Below are 17,557 nucleotides of genomic sequence, written 5' to 3'. Positions count from 1 at the left end.
CTGATTTTGGTCTGTATTTAAAGTTTGTAAATGTATTAAAAGAATTGTAAGAATCTAAAAGAAGCATAGGCTATCACCTGTTCCCCTCCTGCTCTATGTAAATGTTTTGCACAATTATTTAATAATATGAAATATGTTATAGTTTATATATATAAAAAATTTTGCTTATTTAATAAAACTGAGAGCCATTGGATTATTTGTTTTTAGCTTTTTATTTTTCAACCCTCTTTAGACAAGACCCCCAAAAAACTTTTTTGCCCAAAACAACTGTTGCAGTCTGTCCAAGTTATTTCTTGAGGTTTTTTTTAACTGATTGACTGAAAAATTCCCAGATTCTTTAGGTGGGGTAATGGCAGATACACAAGGCAGTAACTGCAGCTGATCAAGGTATTGGTGTAGTAGTAGCAGCACATGATTTTACCAAATGCACTTTCTCCAACGAGTAAAAAAACCACTACAGATGGTACAGTATGTTCCAGCACATCCCTATTTGAACTGTTATGCTTGTTTGCAATAGAAAATACAGTAATTTAAGTAATTTCATACTCAGCTAAATGCAGTAATAAAGGAACAAATCCTTTTCACTCAGAATTTCCTAAATAAGCCTAATTAACTACTGGGTAAGAGAAGTATTTCTAAAAATACTTGAAAGGAGAAGAGCTTCCAGGAAAAATCCCTCAAAACAGAAAGCTTATTTCCTTTTGCACTGGCACTGCTTGCTTTTATAGAAGGAAATATGCAATGTTTGTTCCATTTTTAGATGTGTGGTAACAAGCAGCTGCTGTAGAGCAGAATAACAAAAAACTAAAGAAGGAATAAAGAAATAATATTTACACTCTGGATATCTAGCTAAGCCTTTGCTTGAGAGCCAGTGCAAAGCACCCTTGAAGCTGCTGTTCTAAACATGCATTTCAACCCCGAGCAATGTGCTGTTGTTGTATGCCCCTTTTTGTATCCCTTCCCTCGATGTGTTATTCCTTCTGCTTAGCAAAACCCAAAAATTACTAGGTGGACTCAGAGAAAGCCTCAGTTTTACCCTCTAGCAGATCCACTTAAAAAAATTCCTACTGATGAGTTCTGCAATAAATATACACTTTAACTTCTGGGGGGTTTGACAGGTAACTGCAGAAGCCTTTAAAGTTGCAAGAAGCTGTAATACAGGTAAAGAAAACTGAATTTAAGAAAAACTATCTGGGAGCCATTTTTCTCAACAACTCTGAAGCAAGTTACTTGTTCAGTCCTTTTCTCCAGTGATCACACCAGCTCTCAGCAAACACCACAGTGTTGGTTATGAATATCAGCAAAATCATGAACAGAAGTAACATGAAGCAAAACACTTCAATCAAAAAGAGACAGTAGTGGCTTCAAGACTATCACTTGGAAAAACATCGTGACAAAAACATTTCAAAGATATTTATGTATCACATTCAGCCATGCTCTAGCTGGGATTGATCCCTGAAGCTTCATGTGAAATTGTAGACAGGTGAAAACTAGCACGATCTTATCCTGGCACAATCACTCCTCCAGGGCAGTATCAGCATCAATGAAATCAGAATGAGGGCCAGAGGACACTTTTCAGAGTGAAAACTGAGAAACAGCACCCAGGAGCAAGGTTTGCCTTCAGTCAGTTGTATTTATTTGTGAAAAAGTTAAGGAACATGGAGGGATTCCAAAATACTCTTAACTGTATTTGGCTACTTCAACTGGTTAAGCAAGACAATGGTTACTGTACATGGAATTAAAAACACAAGACCTTTATAAAACATTGATTTTACATGGTAAAAATCAATAAATCACAGCAACAACAACTTCTCCTGGAGTGACTATTTCCCCACCATCATTACTAGATCTTCCATGCCACTTAACTTATGCAATACTAAGAGTCACAGAGCACTCTGCTGCTGTCTCAGAAAAGTTGAAGGCCACTTTTTATTTTATGGAAGTCGTTCTGGGTCCATAACAATCCTCCTGTCGTGGGAATATTCAATTCTGCAGAGCTGTGAGGAAGAGGATTAAGCACATTAGCAGTGGGCTGGTTTGGAAGTTCACATCACCAAAGTAATTTTGATAGCATTTTATTTCCAAAATATTTCTCGTTTTTAGCTCTGGAACATTTATCTGCTGAAACGTTCTTTGTTTTTAATTGGTTTGTTCAAGAGAAGCAATAGTCCTAAAACGTGAAAGGTACAAGGCACAACCCAAAAGAAAGGTGACCAGGTATGAACAATTCTGAGGAGAAATGACAGCAGAAATAACCAGGGAACAATTCCCATCTGAACCTTCATCTGTCCTTGGCAGGCAGGAATACAAGCTCAGGTGAAATGCTAACACAGCAAGCAACTGACATGAGAACAGTCTCTCACAAGGCACAAATCTTACACTACTACCCATCTCCATGGCCTTAGAAAGAGTCGTGGGACTTAGAGACATCCAAGGATCCAACCCCTAAAGCAACAGCATGTCAGCAACTCCATCCTCAGAAAACTCCCCAAGTGGTCATTATTTGCCAAATTTGCTCCTGCTGTCAGGTAAAGCTGACACTGGGAGCCCATAAAAAGCACTTATCACAAAACCCAGATCATCTGCCTGAGGATGACAGCAGCTATTCAAAGCTTCAGACATTGCCTCAGAACAACTGAGCATGAGCTTTGCCAATACACATCCACAGCATACACCAGAAAATGCAGCAAAAAATGGACACAATCTTTTGGGAGGAGGGAACTGCAGAAAGACAAGGGCATTGCTTTTAGAAAGGGTGTGTCCCATTGCCTAGGCTGCAGATGCTTTTTCCAAGCAAAACATCAAGTTTTCATAATCTCTCATACCATCCTTTAGCACCTCCCTTCATGAGCCTGGTAGAACAGCTCTCTGCAGACAGAGGACTTAGAGGGCAAAACCAAAAAGTAAACAGCAAACACCCCTTCTGGAACAGGCCATACAAACACCTTTGATGGGGGAAGCAAAAAATCCACGTAGCTACCAGACAAAGAACAAGGTTTCTACAGAAAAGAAAATGTAAGCAGTCAAGAAAATCTTCCTTCTGCCTTGGGGAAGTCAGACCACCTTTCTAACACCACAGGTCCTTTGGCAAATGGAGGAGCTGCTATGCAAGGGAAATAAGAGTAATGAACAAGCTGCCATTGCAGCACTCCTGATGAAACCTGGATTGTTTCCAGGCACAGCTACAGGAATAAATTAGGTTCTGCTCCTTTCTATTTGTGGTAGCAACAGGTTTTCCTCATGTTTCTTTCTAAGATTTTTTTTTTTCCTTGGCATCCTGCCAGGCTGTAATCTGAGTGGAACAAACTGTCCGCCCCTTTCCCCACACAAAGAGATGCAGAAACAAACACGTGTTACTTTTGGCCTGGTAGGTGCTTTCTCATTTTCTACATGAGTATTTTCTAGTAATATCAGTTGCATGACACATTACACTGTTCAAAAAACAGCCTGAAATTTACGAATCTGGCTTGTAGCTTTTTAGAATTAATATACCATCAGTCCTCACCATTATGAAATCATATTTCAAAATGCAGTCTAGGGCATCTTCCTCCAAAGGAACAGGATGTTACTGAGAAGGGAAGGTCAATAATTTGATGCCAGGGAGGATGACCAAGAGGATAGAGAAAAATGGATGCCCTTCTCAGTTTTAAAACTGGAAGCTTGGGATCTGAACACAACTCTGAATATGTGAAAATACCCCAGGCTGCATGATTCTCAATTCTTCACATTGCTACTAGATTGGACCCACCAACCACAGAAAAGAATCAGTGATTAGAAGGTTGTCTATTGAGTGTTAAGGAAAATAACTACAATTCATTTACATTCTGAAGCATTCCTTGGATTAAAATAATGGGAGATGAGTTTGTATGTATGTGATGAAACTGATTTAACAGCTTACACCATTCATGTTCCTCTGACTTCAAAGTGTGAAATAATGACCCTATTAAAACATTTCCAATGGGATGCTTTAACTGGATAAGCTTCACTTAGTAACAAAGGTGATCTGACTACAGCTTTATGGAATGCCCCTGTTATTTCCAGGGCAATCTGTGTTTCTTTACTGAGGTCAGATCTGCAGCTCTAAATTACAGCTGCAGCCCTAAAAGGTCACTGGGCAGTGCCAGCATATTGAAGATCAAAGCCCCAGCTAACAGAAACTTCCATTTTCAAGCCTGCTGGGGCTGTGCTGATACCTGCTAAACAGCAGCATTTCATAATGCTTGCAATGGTTTCTTTTAAAAAAGCAGGAGGAGTGGAGATAGCAATATTAGAAGATGGCATCCTCAAAGGAAATCATTAGGGTTAGGTTTAGAGACAATAGTAGGTATTTGGGTCAAACTGTTTAAATAGAAATAAAAAGGGAATCTCAGCCCTAATTTTTCAAGTGGCATAGTAAAAGGCACAGAGAGAGAAATGCATTTCGTGGTTCAGGGGCAAAGTCCCACCCACGCCAATACTCACTTTGTACTGAGAGGCTTCCACTCATCCCTCACTGGCTGATCAAGCAGGGACATCATAGAATAATTATCCAACATGAGACCATCAGGGTCATCTGTCTGACCTGGGAGTTTCCCAAGAGGAAAGTCTTTCCATCGTACTTCATCTAGATAAAAACAGTACAAAACCAAGAAGTCTGAGTTTCCCAAAGAGATTTTTGAAACACAAGATCACCCTCCCCAAGTCCACCAATACTGCCCCCTGCAACTCAGCCATTCAGCACATGATCTGCACCAATGTCACAGAAGCAGAGGACAATTTTGCTTCTGTTCTTAAAGCATCCAGTTCTAACAAGCTCTTCACATCAGTATATTTAAGATGTCTCTTTTTTTGCTTTTTGTACTTGAGAAAATTTCCCAATGAATGAAGTACAAGAGTTCAATCTTCTAGTGGCTGGGCTTTTTTCCCTTTAAATGTCATTTTGACTCCAACTCCTCTCCACCAACTTCCTCCTCCTGTGTCTGAGTCCCTCCATGACTCATCCAAAATTCTTAGCAACAGAGACCTCCAACCCCAAGGAGAAAGTATAGCTACTGTAACAAAGCTAACAAAACACTGGATATGCTGCTTATTCCTTCTAAAACCCTGTCTTGCTCCTTTCTTTTGTTTGCCACCATGTCATAACAACCAGTTTCCCAGAGCTTAGGGAAACTTAGGTTCACAGACAACCTGTGCTTTCAAATACCCCCAAGTCTGACAAAGAGAAGTCCAAGAAACATCCATATTTTCTTCACCATTCTCAGCTGGTATATATGCTGCCCCATCAGCTGGATACACTGAAATTTTAAACAGTTTGGAAAAGCATAATAAAAAAAAAATAAATAAGACAGTAATAGCATGCTCCTGGAAAATACACTCACAGTATTTTATGGGCTTAAGTGAAATGACTCCTGAACACAAACAAAACACTGAAAACCCCACATTTTTCAGTAATTTGGCATTTAGATGACTTGGAAGCACAGTTTAATTGTGACCAGCCCCAAAGGGCTGGGATGTGTTTGCATTTCAATTAACATTTGTCAGTGATGAAGACTGTCTTAGAGGCACTTTTTACCTGCAGTGATCTGCCAGGCAGACCCTTGCAGTGCTGCCCTTTTCTCAGCAATGGCCACCATGGTACCAGAATGAGCAAGTCCTTCCAAAGCATTTGCTTCAGTCACCATCTCTTCTTCCTCCTCTTCCACTTCCTCTACACCATTGTCTCTCTCTGGCACGTCTTCTTGTTTCTCTACAGTCTGCCCTTGATTTTTAACCTGATTTTCTTGCCTGGCTCTCCACTGTAAGCTCTCTATAGTATAAATTGGCTGTTCACTGCCATCTGAAGAGAGGCCTGGACTGGACAGAGGGGCACCTCCTTCTGTGTAAATGGAAGCAAGGTAGAGCAGGTTCTTCCGAGAAGAGCGCGGCAAGCGAGGTCTCATGATCGTGAGGATCCTAGAGAGGAAAAAGAGCAATGAAAAAGTCTTAAAAGGGTTGATAAATCTTCATCTGAAGGCTTTTTTGCTTTTAAGTGTTTGTTTTCTCCAGGACAGCTGGCTCACATAACTCATCTAACAGGCAAAATCTGATTATTCCCTGCTCAGTGTATGCTGGAATACTTTGTCTTTGTGATTAAAATTAAGGACTTGGGATACTTCTAGCTGAATTACTGCTTTACTGTTTTCTTGTATAGAAGTTAGGAGCTGTGGTAAATTCCCATCACCTGAATAAGGTCACATCTCTATCAAGTCACTCTGAACAGGTTGCTTCTTTAAATACCTCCCCAGAAAACTTCTGCTGTCATTTGGAAGGTGCAATCCTTTAAAATTCTTTTCCTTCCTGTCTTTGTGTGCAATCAGTTGGGAGGTGAATAGCAGCAAGCATGGCTTTATATGCACCTGTTACACTTTCTACAAGAGGCAAAGAAAGGCAAGGGAATGCAGCTACAGCTCAGCATATCACTAGGGAACCAAAGCTGTTACAGAGCACTGTTTGCTGTTCATTTTCTATTTCACAGCATCAAACTTACAGCTGAAGAAGATGTGGGGTTGCCCAGCAGGGAGCTTGCAAGCAACTGTCAGTCAGTCTTATCCACTGCAAAGGAACTTTATGGAGGAACAGCTCCTTGACAGACACCTGCTTGTTACACTGTTGTTTTTTCTTCCCTTCAAAGAAGATAATGAGAACAACAGGGTGCTCAAAACTCATCAAAAATATACCCTTCGTCCCTCTGCGTTTTTACTGGAGCCCATCCTCAAATAAACTGTCATTTTAACCCAAGTGCATGACCAGATGTACCAACCAAATACAACATCAAGGCTGTCATAAAGGACTTGACAACACATGGACAGCTCGGGTAGCTCCACCAGACCTGACCACAAAGCAGTGCAGACATTCCCAAGCTGGCCCTGTGCATGCCACAACAGACAGGAAAGCCACGAGATGTGTTTGAACAGTATTATCCCAAATAAACGCAGTGGACTGCATCTGGGACCCAGTATCATTCCAGAGAGCTCTGCAAACAGCAGATTTAACAGCTGGGAAGCAGCAGCATTCAGGGATCTTGGTACATCATGGATATGCTCAGCACTGACTGAAAGCACCAAATCTTAACCTATGACTGCCTGAGATACTGCCAAAATCTTTGTGCAGACCAGAGCAAAATCTCTGAGCCAGACCAGGAGAGGACAGAAAAGGCACCAAAATAAAGGGGTGCAAACCTCTGCAAGGATACACAATGTCACAGTATAAAAATCCTGTCAGGAGAAACCTGTAACACTCTGAATAATTAAGGCCCTTCGGTGCCCATCTCTGGAATGAAACGAACAGTCTGCCAATTTTAACAGTTATAAAGAGTCAGGCACTGAAAGGAAATATTACTTATTACAGGTGTGTAAGTTTAGAGGGCATAAAAATCCTGTGATAGGATCAATAAAGGACAGCAACACTATTTAGTATCTTATAAAGGCAGGCTTCTGTTAAGGGAGAAAAGAACTGGGAACAGGGATCTCATACCACACCCCATGTAACAGTAGCAGATAGCACATCAGGATGTTATTTCCTACAAGTATTGATATCTGCAGAAATTAGCACTTAATGGCCTGGTCTTTCCTGTGAGAGATTTGCTTTTCCTATCTTGAGGAGGCTGCAGCAAACTCATCAATAACAATTTAAAATTTTTGCTAAGAAATACAGGACATGCACAAGCTGCAGGTGAAAAATCTGAGAAATGCAACAATAAAAGCTTTATGTTCATATGACAAAATGCACTAATTAGGCCACTGCACTTTATGTATATGTCCCACCACTTTACTAGTATAGTTTTACACAGAAGAAGAAACAGTTTTACACAGTACAGAAGAAACTCCTATGCTTTTTTAAACACAGAAATTGCAGACACACTCACCAGCATTTACTTTGGCAATGCCAGTCAGCAACTCAGAAATCCAGTTGATCAAGAAGTGAGGCCGGAGTTCTGAAGAGTCAGAACATTCCTTCAGCTCTATAAACATTTTCTCTATTAGGATCTGTGTAAAACTTCGTGAAAGGAGGCCTGACAGCAAAGGCTGCCAAAAGCAGTAAAATGCTGGGGGAATTTTGAATTGCCATACCTCTTTATTTGCTGCAATGAGAAGAAAAAAACGAATCAGAGAAGCCAGAAATTGGTGCTTTGTAATGTTTTTATGAAACACAGGTGTGACATTTGCTCCAAACTAAAGAGGTTTGTTCTCAGATCACTGATTCCAGGATATCTCCTGAAGTCCTCACTGAACCTGAAACTATTATTTTTCTTATGCTAGGCAAGTAAAATAATTAGCAATTTGATAATTAGCACATGGAAATTAGTAACACAGGAAGATCTATCTGTTTTGCTAATCCCTTTCCAGTTTCAGCTTATTTCACATATAATTAAGAGCTACTCTATCTAAAAAAAATAATGCAAAGAGAAGGTTCATTGTGCAAAGCAACATATAATCCAAAAGCTTTTAAATTTTTCTACTGTTATGTAGTCATGGAAATTTGAGAATCTTTCTTGGAAAGTTCTTTGGCTGTGAAATAGGGGATTTATTTATTTTCATTCCCTCTAGGTGCCTAGTTCTCCTGCAAACAATAAATGCAGCTCCACACATATGGGAAGCAGCTTGGAACTAAGATGCAGCTGGTGAATGAGGTTCAAAAAAAACCCATCCATTTCGATTTGCTGCAAATCTTCAGTGTAGAAGAGAAACCAGGGTGAGTTCCTGAAATCAGCAAACTGCAGAAAAGGGTAGAGATGCAAGCCTTGAAAGATGTTTTGGCTAGATATTCAGTGCTGAAGAGCTATCCTTCCATCCCAAGAGATTTATGCAAAAGCAGCAGCTAAACATGGCCATCATGAGTTCTGGAGAACAGGGCAAAAGAGGTTTAAGGACCCAGATATACAAGAAATATGCAGCCAATTAGAGATTTCAATATAATGAGAAAAAAAAGACCAGACTTGGTCATAACACTAGCTGTGCATTTTCTACTTGGGTGATGCATAAAACACTCACCTTCATACTTGATATTTAGCATCTTCAGACAATCCATCTTTGGGATGAGAAAGCCATCACTGAGAAGAGCTTCAGCCACTGTTGCCCTAGAACAGAGAGTGCCACTTATTCCTTCATGTATCAAAACACCACCTGCAGCAGTTCTGAAACAAGTTTGACTGACAAACACCTGGAACTGTGAGGAGGGAAATCAGAATTTTCTGTTTGAACAAGAGACCTGGTAATGCTGTTCTTGTAAGGCACATATATTTTATATTCAAAGTATCAGGAGTTACAGCTCTTATCTGTAACAAGATACTCTCCCCTCTGCAGTTACACCATTTAGATTTCTCAAAGCAGGTCAAATGCAAAATTATATGGTAATAAGGAAGTCTCAACTCACTAGGTCCTGGAGGCTCTGTAGTAATAGAAAGATAAAAAAAAAATAGAAAATGCCAAGTATTGCCCTGCAGTTTTGAAGAATTCCAAAGGTTACTGTGAAATCAAAATCTCTACAGGGTTGAGCTTTTGAAGACACTGAAGATGCTGCATGCCTTGGCGCCAGCATCACTAAATCTGGGAGAACACCTTGGAGACCACCTGGCACAAGGACCATTGCTCATTAGCACACATCAACAACTCAGTCCTCAAAGATGTTGAGGAAATTGACTAATTGCTTTCTCCAAGATCAGCTACAGGACACTATGAAAAGGCAATTTAATAGCTCTACAGGCCGGTTCAGCACCATACCTTTCACCTCAGCTCTTTAGCAGAGACAAACCTGTTTTCCTGCATCAGGTCTTTGATCTGAGCCAAAATCCAGTCCAGTTCTGAAGAGGAATCAGACCACAATTCTCGAGACTTTGAAAGAGATGGCATAGTCTGCATAACCTGAGTGAAGGGAAAATTCAAGCATTAACAGAAAATACACTCCCACGACAAAGACATTATTGCTATGACAAGAAGATGCATGTGCCACCTGTACTTCATCAGCAGCACCTGAAAAAGTTCACAAATGTTCCTCTTTCTTGGAATCTCCAACAAGCACAGGTCTCCTTTATAAACCTGAACAAAGTGCTTGCATTAGGAACTGCCAGAGCTCAAATTGCTTGTTCTCTGTAGTGAAGTTTTCCTTTGGCAAGCCATCTATGACAACGTTAGCAGACAGACCTGAGCAAGGAACTAAGGCAACAAGGAAGAGAAAACACATTGCCCAAGAAAGAAAAGAGAATTAATGGAAGTGCTGATCATCAGAGTGTACTTACCCGGAACTGCTCATTCTTGTAAGATATCAGAACATCTCTGACTTTTTCTAGAAATAAACATAAATATATTATTTAAGCAGAAGATCAACTATGTAAGGAAATTTTGTATCTATGGAAGCTGCTTAATTTTGCTAGATTTACACTCAAGGAAGGCATGGGTCAAATGAAGCCAGCAATTCTGTTGAGATAACACACTAAAGGCTCCCAAAGCTCCCAGACTTTTCCAGCAACATAAATTTTCTCAAGTGGGGTTGAACCACAACTTCCATATTTTATCACTAACAGTAGCCAAAGACAGGTAAGCTGGATAAACACAGCTCAAAAACAAATTCCTAGATTGGTGTAGGAGGAAATTGTTCCCATATGCAGTTTATATTCCGATGCATATTTGTATTCCTTATACTTGCATTTTGCATCAATTGCAACAGTGCTACAGTGATTCACAAAGTGCAAAAATTTGGAGAAATACTACCAAATCACTCAGTCAACACCAGGAATCCACCAAGACCCAAAGAGGAATCCCCAAACCTGAGCTGAAGGTGTATCTTTACGCTAGAAGATGACACATTTAAACTGCTCTCTTTAGCATATCCAGTCCTTGTATCTGCTGTTGCTCCAGGAACACCTACCATGGAATTCCTTGTGTTTCTGACAGGCCTCATGCTGCGGGGTTTGACTCTCCCATGCATCACCATCCAAATCTGCATTTGCTTCCACCTCTTCCTGCTCTTCTTCCTCATCCTCATCTTCTTCACACAAGTTATTGCCCAGCTGACGGTTCCAATACATCTTTCGTAGCCAGTCCAGCACAACATCACAACCTAACAGAGAGCAGAAAACATCTTCTCAGTGAGGATTTCTTTGTTATGGCAAAAAATAATAGGTGGTATATTGCTAACTTGAATTATGAAAATAAATGCTGTTAAATACACAAAATACTCCATTAATGAAACGTGAACAAATGTAAAAAACCCAAACAAACAAAACCCCCAAAACCAAACCAAACCAAACCTGTAGAAAGAAACCAGGAAGAAAAAAAACCCTAATCCAGTATCACAGACATGGTAACTACCCATCATTTTTTTGGAGGAAAAAATTATTGGACACTGCTATGGCACTGCACCTTGCTCAAGCTAGGTCAAATTTAAGCAGCAACTAGGTCCCTGCAGTGGCATTCAGATGAGAAAATGAGTCAATACTTTATTATCACCATGGTCAACACAGCATCTACAACAATAACAGAATTTTTTTGTGCAGGGACTGCACTATGCATACATTAAATAGAATGGAAAGGAAATGCATCAGCATTTACCCAATTCAATCTAAGGACCATGCTGAAGATTATTTAACTGGATTCTTAAGCCTTAACCCAAAATTTCCAGGAGTCTCTTCAAATGCTATGAGCTGGTCATTCACTCAGGCTTGCAGTATCCACATTTCCCCCTAAACAGGATTTTTAAGAATTTAGGTATCACTAAACCATCAGGAAAAGCTTTTACCTATTTCCCCATGACAAACTTCCTGTGCTGTAAAAAAGCAAAAGCACCAAACTGTTGAAACCAGCTGTTGTTGTTTCAAGTAATTTTTTCAGGGGTAGGAGAAAGCCTCTGAACATTTGCCCCGTGAGGAACCACGGGACACAGCTCAGCTATCCTGACAGAGCAGTGGCAAATCCTCCCAGAGTCCGATATCACAACAGCACCCCAAAACAGAGGCAGGGGCGCTCCCCTCAGGGCCTGCAGCTCTGGCACTGCCACCCCAGGCATGCCTCAAGCCACCCCTCCCATGCCAGCGCCGGTGGCACTCACCCTTGCGGCACAGGGCCAGCCGCGGCAGCTTCCCATGCGTCAGCTCGTGCCGGAGATCCACCACCCACACGGGGATGTCCACCTGCAACAACAGCCAACACTGACCCCTCTGCTCCTGTGCATCAGCCCTGCACAGCTGCAGAGAGCCTCCACCAGGTGGGAACAGCACCTCCCTGGACACTCCTGCGCTGTAGTTCCCCTGCTTCCCACTTTAGGGGTGGGCCAAGATCCCCCAGCTCTCTGACGCCACTCCTCCTGTGGGCTAGGATCCATACAAACGTGCATTTTACAGTTTAAGTCCTTCTTACATGTTAACATGTTAGTGTTACATGCAACAAGAGATTTCTTTCCAGGCAGAGGTGTTACATGTAATTTAATGTAACTGAGAAGCAATTAAACTGTATTTAACTGGGTGAGACATTCTGGATAACTATGTATCAAAGACACAAATAAGACCACGTATAATACTGAAATTTGCATGGTAAATTGCATGCAGTTTTTTTCAGCTTTCCTGAGGACAGCTACCTTTAACTATGCAAGACCTTTGCTTTTACGCTTGATCAGTTTTAAAAAGTGAGAAGCAGAACTTTCCTCAAAAGCTCAGGAAAAAAAATAAAAATCAATGAATCATTCTCACACAGGGGCCCAAACATATACAGAAGAGCCTCAAATACTGTCTGTCCTTCACTGTCAAAACTTGTTCAGTCCCAGGTATGATGTTCAGTGCACCTGGCAGTAAAAGGACTCAAGTTGGTCCTGCTACTACAATCACAGCTTGAACCTTTCCTCCACCACCCATGAGTGGAAAAGCTCACCTGAAGAAAGAGACAAGAGATGAAAATACCTGAAAATGTGAGTGTTTTTATGTATAGCCTTGTCAAAGATTAGGATTTACAAACCACAGATTTAGCTCTTTTCCTACCTCAGTCACCAAGAAAGCAAAACGTGTGACTGTATGTCAAGTGGGACTACGCGCATGTAAATCAAGACTTTTGATCACAGGTGATTCAACAACCTTTAATGATCATCAGCCTTTGTTACTCTTATGGTGACTTCAAAACCAAATTTTATATCCAGTTGCAATAAACCTGTTTAAAACTTTGCAGGGGGAATAAACAAGCATCTATAGCTGTTACTTTGGTTACAAAAGAATGACCCCCCACAATTTCATCTCCTCAGTATTGTCAATTATCAAGCAACTCTTATTCAATAGTTACCTCTCTTGCTAATTGTCTCAGAGGAATGCTGACCGTCTTCTGTTTCCTTTCTGTGATCAAGTTGACAAATCTGCATGCAGGTTACAGAAAAAATAAATTACTATCAGAAAAAATAAATTACTATCAAGAGCTGCAGAGAATCTTGGAACTCCAAAGACAAACTCCCCATGTACTATACAACCCTGTATAGTACACACACAGCCACAATCCTGCGGCCCCAGAGATGCAAAGCGAACTCAGACGATGGAATAATGACATGTGTCCAGGTCTTTCTCTCAAAAGCACAAGGGCCTTGAGAGCCCTTACCTTACAAGAGCCAGCCCATAAGAGAGGATGAGCTCGTGTGACTTCAATCTGCCAGATGAATCGAGGACCTTACAGCGAATCAGTTCTGCCGTGCAGTCCACTGCAAGAGGCATTTTTGGACCGTACCTGGAAGCAAAGGAAAACCAGGTGAGCAGGCTCACACAAATACACTCACCCTGTAAAAAGGGCAGCTTTGCCACTACATTTTCTGCTCTGTGGTACATAACAGCCTAAGGAATGGTATGCTGGGACAGCATCAAAGGCTCTTTCCAGAAGGGTTCTATTGGAACAGAGTTGTTACATGGTTACTCCTAAGCACACGTTAAATGAAAATTTACTGATACACCAAGCACACAGACAAGATGCTTTACCTAGGCGAGTCTTGTGCACGGATGCAGCAGAGGCAATTTAGAGGCCTTGGATATGCTCACTGCCACAGAAATCAGCCCGTGAAGTTGCGGGCACGCAGGGATTCTGCCTCCCCTGCTCCCACGGGGCCATCGTGCTCTTGGCAGAAGCTGCGTGCCCGGAGCCTCCCGCAATGAAGAAGGAGCCCGGCAAGAGGGGGCTGCCTGCCCGGCCGCACCGCCGGCCTGCCCGCACGGCCCCGGCCGCGGAGCTGCTCCGCTGCGGGGCTGCGCTCGGCTCCTCGGCCGCCCCGGGCCCAGGACGGCGGGGGCCGGGCCCAGCCGGGGCCGAGGGCACAGAGCGGCCGCTCCAGGGACAGAGGGGCGGCCCGAGACCCGCATCGCTCCCGCCCGCGGCCCGTACCGGCTCTTCCACGCCGAGACGCGGTCCAGCGCGTCCTGCTGCAGCCGGCTGTCCCCGCAGTACAGCCCCACCATCACCTGGTCCCACTCCGCCCGGCCCCTCCACGCCACCACCGTCCGCAGCGGCTTCAGCCGCTTGCGGGCCGGGGACGAGCTCTGCCGCCCGCGGCCGCAGGCCGGGCCCGCGCGGGCCGCCATGCCGCCGGCGCCGCTCCTCGCTCCGCCTCCCCGGCCTGCCCGGCCCGGCCCTGCCCGGCCCGGCCCGCGCCGCTTCCGCTTCCCGCGCCCGCCGCCCGCCGTGGGTGCGGCCGCCTGAGGCGAGCCCGGCCCCGCGGGAGCTGCAGGGGTGCGGCGCGGCTGGCGGCAGCATCCTCCGCGGCCCCCAGGGCTCGGGGCCAGCGCCTTCTCCCCTTGTGCGTGCGGGGAGCTGAGGGACGGCGAGGTGTGTCCTGAATCAGAGCGAGGGAAGCCTTGCGAGAAAGCTCAGGACCATCCCCAGCAGCCACACCCTGTGCCCCATCATGTTGTCCAAACGCTTCTTGAGCTTTGTCAGCCTCGGTGCTGTGACCGCTTCCCTGGGGATTCTGTTCCAGAGCCCAACCACCCTCTGGGTGAAAAGTCTTTTCTTAATAGCCAGTCTAAACGTCCCCTGACTCAGCTTCATGCCATTTCCTCGAGTCACTGATCACGAGAGTGAAGAGCTCGGTACCTGCCCCTCCACTTCCCCTCGTGAAGATGTCGAAGAACACAATGAGGTCTGACCTCAGTGTCCTCCAGGCTGAACAAACCAAGTGACCTCAGCCCCTCCTAAGGCTTCCCCTCCAGACCTCTCCCCTTCCTCCTGGCCCTCCTTTGGATGCCCAAAACAGCACGGAGTACTCAAGGTGGGGCAAGCACATTTCTTGGTGAAGAACTTTTTTCTGATATCCAGCCCAAACCTCCCTGAACACAATGTCAGGCCATTCCCTTGGGTCCTGTCCCTGGTCACCAAAGGGAAGAGATCAGTCCTGCTCCTCCTCTTCTCCTCATGAGGAAGTTGTAAATTGTTGAGGTTTCCCCTCAGTCTCCTCCAGGCTGAACAGACAAAATGACCTCAGCCCTGCTCATCCAGGTTCCCCTCAAGGCCCTTCACCAGTGCTTAGTTTTTGTGTAACAAAATACCTACATGTGATTTTTTTTGTTCAAAAAGAAGTACATAATCTACACTACTCAATACCACTTTAATGTAATTTACTTTATTGAGACATAGATATAAATTAGGAATATTCTCCTTTTAACTGGATAGTCTTGTTATGTATGTTTAATTCTGAAATAATGGAAGTTTTTGAGTTATAAAAAACCCTACATCCCAATGTTTATACAGCAGGATGATGTGCTAAGATGATTTTGTTTAGGAAGTAAAAAATTCAGTATACAATAACATTTAAGTTTTTAAATTTCATTAAGGTTGTATTTTTATTTCAGTTTTGATTAAGTTTTGTCTCCATGTATGATTTTTCTGTTCACAATAGCATTTTAAGGCTGCTTTATTTTTCTTGAAACATGAGGTAACTTCCCTCTATTCCAATGCAAGTGAAAGAAAAAACACTGCAAACATTTCAGGCACAAAGCACACGAGATATTTCAGAGGCAATGATAGTTGGTAATACGTTTTTATTTTGAATCAGAATAAAGACTGAGATACTGGATATCTCAGATTCTCAGGATGCAGTGGGGGCCAACAGTTCCTGGCAGGTCACTCAGTGAGCCAGAACCCAAGCATGAAACCAAAACTGCCGGAGCAGGGTCCTCATCAGCCCAGCCCCAGCTACAAGTTAGAAGTGACCCATGAAGTTCATCAAGTCCAACTCCCTGCTCCTTGCAGGACTATCATATGACACTAAACCATATGGCAAAGAATGCTTTTGCCTCCTGTAATGAAAGTATCAGTAAAGAGAACATATTCTTGCAGAACGGCTCAGGATTTTTCAGTAAAAAATTACTTCACGCATGCTGACTGGTCCTGCTCACTTGAACTGACCTGCAAATCAGCGTGGAATAAAAACAGCTCCCCCTCCTTTTTCATGTTCCCAGCACTCCCCAGTGTGGAAGCATGAGGAGTTGCTTGTCACTGGAAAACATCAACACAGCTTCATACAGCATAGGAGTGATGGGGAAATGGGGCCTGTGCTTGACAACGTGGCTTTGCCAAGAACGTGAGAGTTCCTTCCCTTCTCTAGACCACACTTCTGTCTCACGGAGTCCCTTAGTTGCATGTTTCCCCAGCAAGAGGAGCACTATGAGGCATGTTGCTTCAGTGAATGATAAGGGAAAAGCCCTGCTGCCTGCTGGTATTGCCCATTATCAGAGCAGTTTGTGGCGTGGTTCCCTGATGACTCCAGTGCAACCCAGGGAAGGAAGGGGCTTAGGCTTGTCTCTGCTTATGGCTGGCTCCTTTGGCCCTGCTGGGGAGCTGATAGTTATAGAATTATAGAATGCAGAGAGTTGGAAGGGACCCACAAGGATCACTGAATCCAACTCCCGAGATCATTGTCCAAATGATCTTGAACTCAGGGAGGCCTGGTGCTGTGACCACTGGAGAGCCTGGTTCTCAAAGATGAGCTCATTGGTCTGCACAATTCACCAGTGGGTGAACCCTTACCATTTATCTTTGGGATTATTAAAGAGAGGAAAGCCCCAACCCCTCATTTAGCAAAGCATGTGAGATTGTGCTTCATTTTGACTGTGTCTGGGAGTGAAGTACCAATTTCAGTGGCCTTAAGATCCCAGCTACCTGGTTGGAGCAAAAGCTTCCTCTTTATTCTGGACCAGGGTAGACTCATGCTGGGAGATAATAAATGTGTGAGCATTGCTTTGATGGTCTTTCTCTCACAGCCCTGATTGGATGCCTCAGGTAAGAACATCATTAGTAACAATGATGAAACCACAGCACCCATGATTTTAATGCTGTTTGTATCAGCTTGTCACTGACCGTAGATAGCTATTTGAGTAACTTGGAGTGGTGAAATCACATCTTCATGGTTCCTGTTCCTTCTGCCAACTGCTGTAAATTGCACTTTACGGTTGCATCATAGATGCAAGGTGTAAGTCCCTCTGACTGTATTTTTTTCTAAAATGTTTCCTGCCTGCCTGTTCTTGAGCTTTATGAACTGGAAACCTGCAATTTCTAAATGCACTGAACAAAGACTTTCCATATCCTAGTAG

At 43.3% G+C, this 17,557-nt stretch overlaps 1 protein-coding gene across 1 annotated transcript; it reads right to left on the bottom strand.

Moving 5' to 3' along the window:
• Positions 1–1,613: 1,613 nt before the first annotated feature.
• Positions 1,614–14,611, bottom strand: LAS1L (LAS1 like ribosome biogenesis factor). Its single transcript, XM_038164811.1, has 13 exons — positions 14,355–14,611; positions 13,584–13,709; positions 13,278–13,347; positions 12,061–12,142; positions 10,882–11,073; positions 10,253–10,299; positions 9,769–9,878; positions 9,009–9,094; positions 7,883–8,098; positions 6,506–6,641; positions 5,552–5,931; positions 4,462–4,603; positions 1,614–1,997 (listed from the first exon to the last, which is right to left on the bottom strand). Exons 1-13 carry the CDS (start codon positions 14,549–14,551, stop codon positions 1,907–1,909), a joined length of 1,875 nt encoding a protein of 624 aa, XP_038020739.1. The 5' UTR covers positions 14,552–14,611; the 3' UTR covers positions 1,614–1,906.
• Between the last annotated feature and the right edge of the window lie 2,946 nt (positions 14,612–17,557).

This window comes from Motacilla alba, chromosome 4A (assembly GCF_015832195.1).
Source record: "Motacilla alba alba isolate MOTALB_02 chromosome 4A, Motacilla_alba_V1.0_pri, whole genome shotgun sequence".
NCBI classification, from domain to species: Eukaryota; Metazoa; Chordata; class Aves; order Passeriformes; family Motacillidae; genus Motacilla; species Motacilla alba.
Note: the sequence above shows the minus strand (reverse complement) of the source record. Positions and strands in the feature narration are given on the sequence as shown.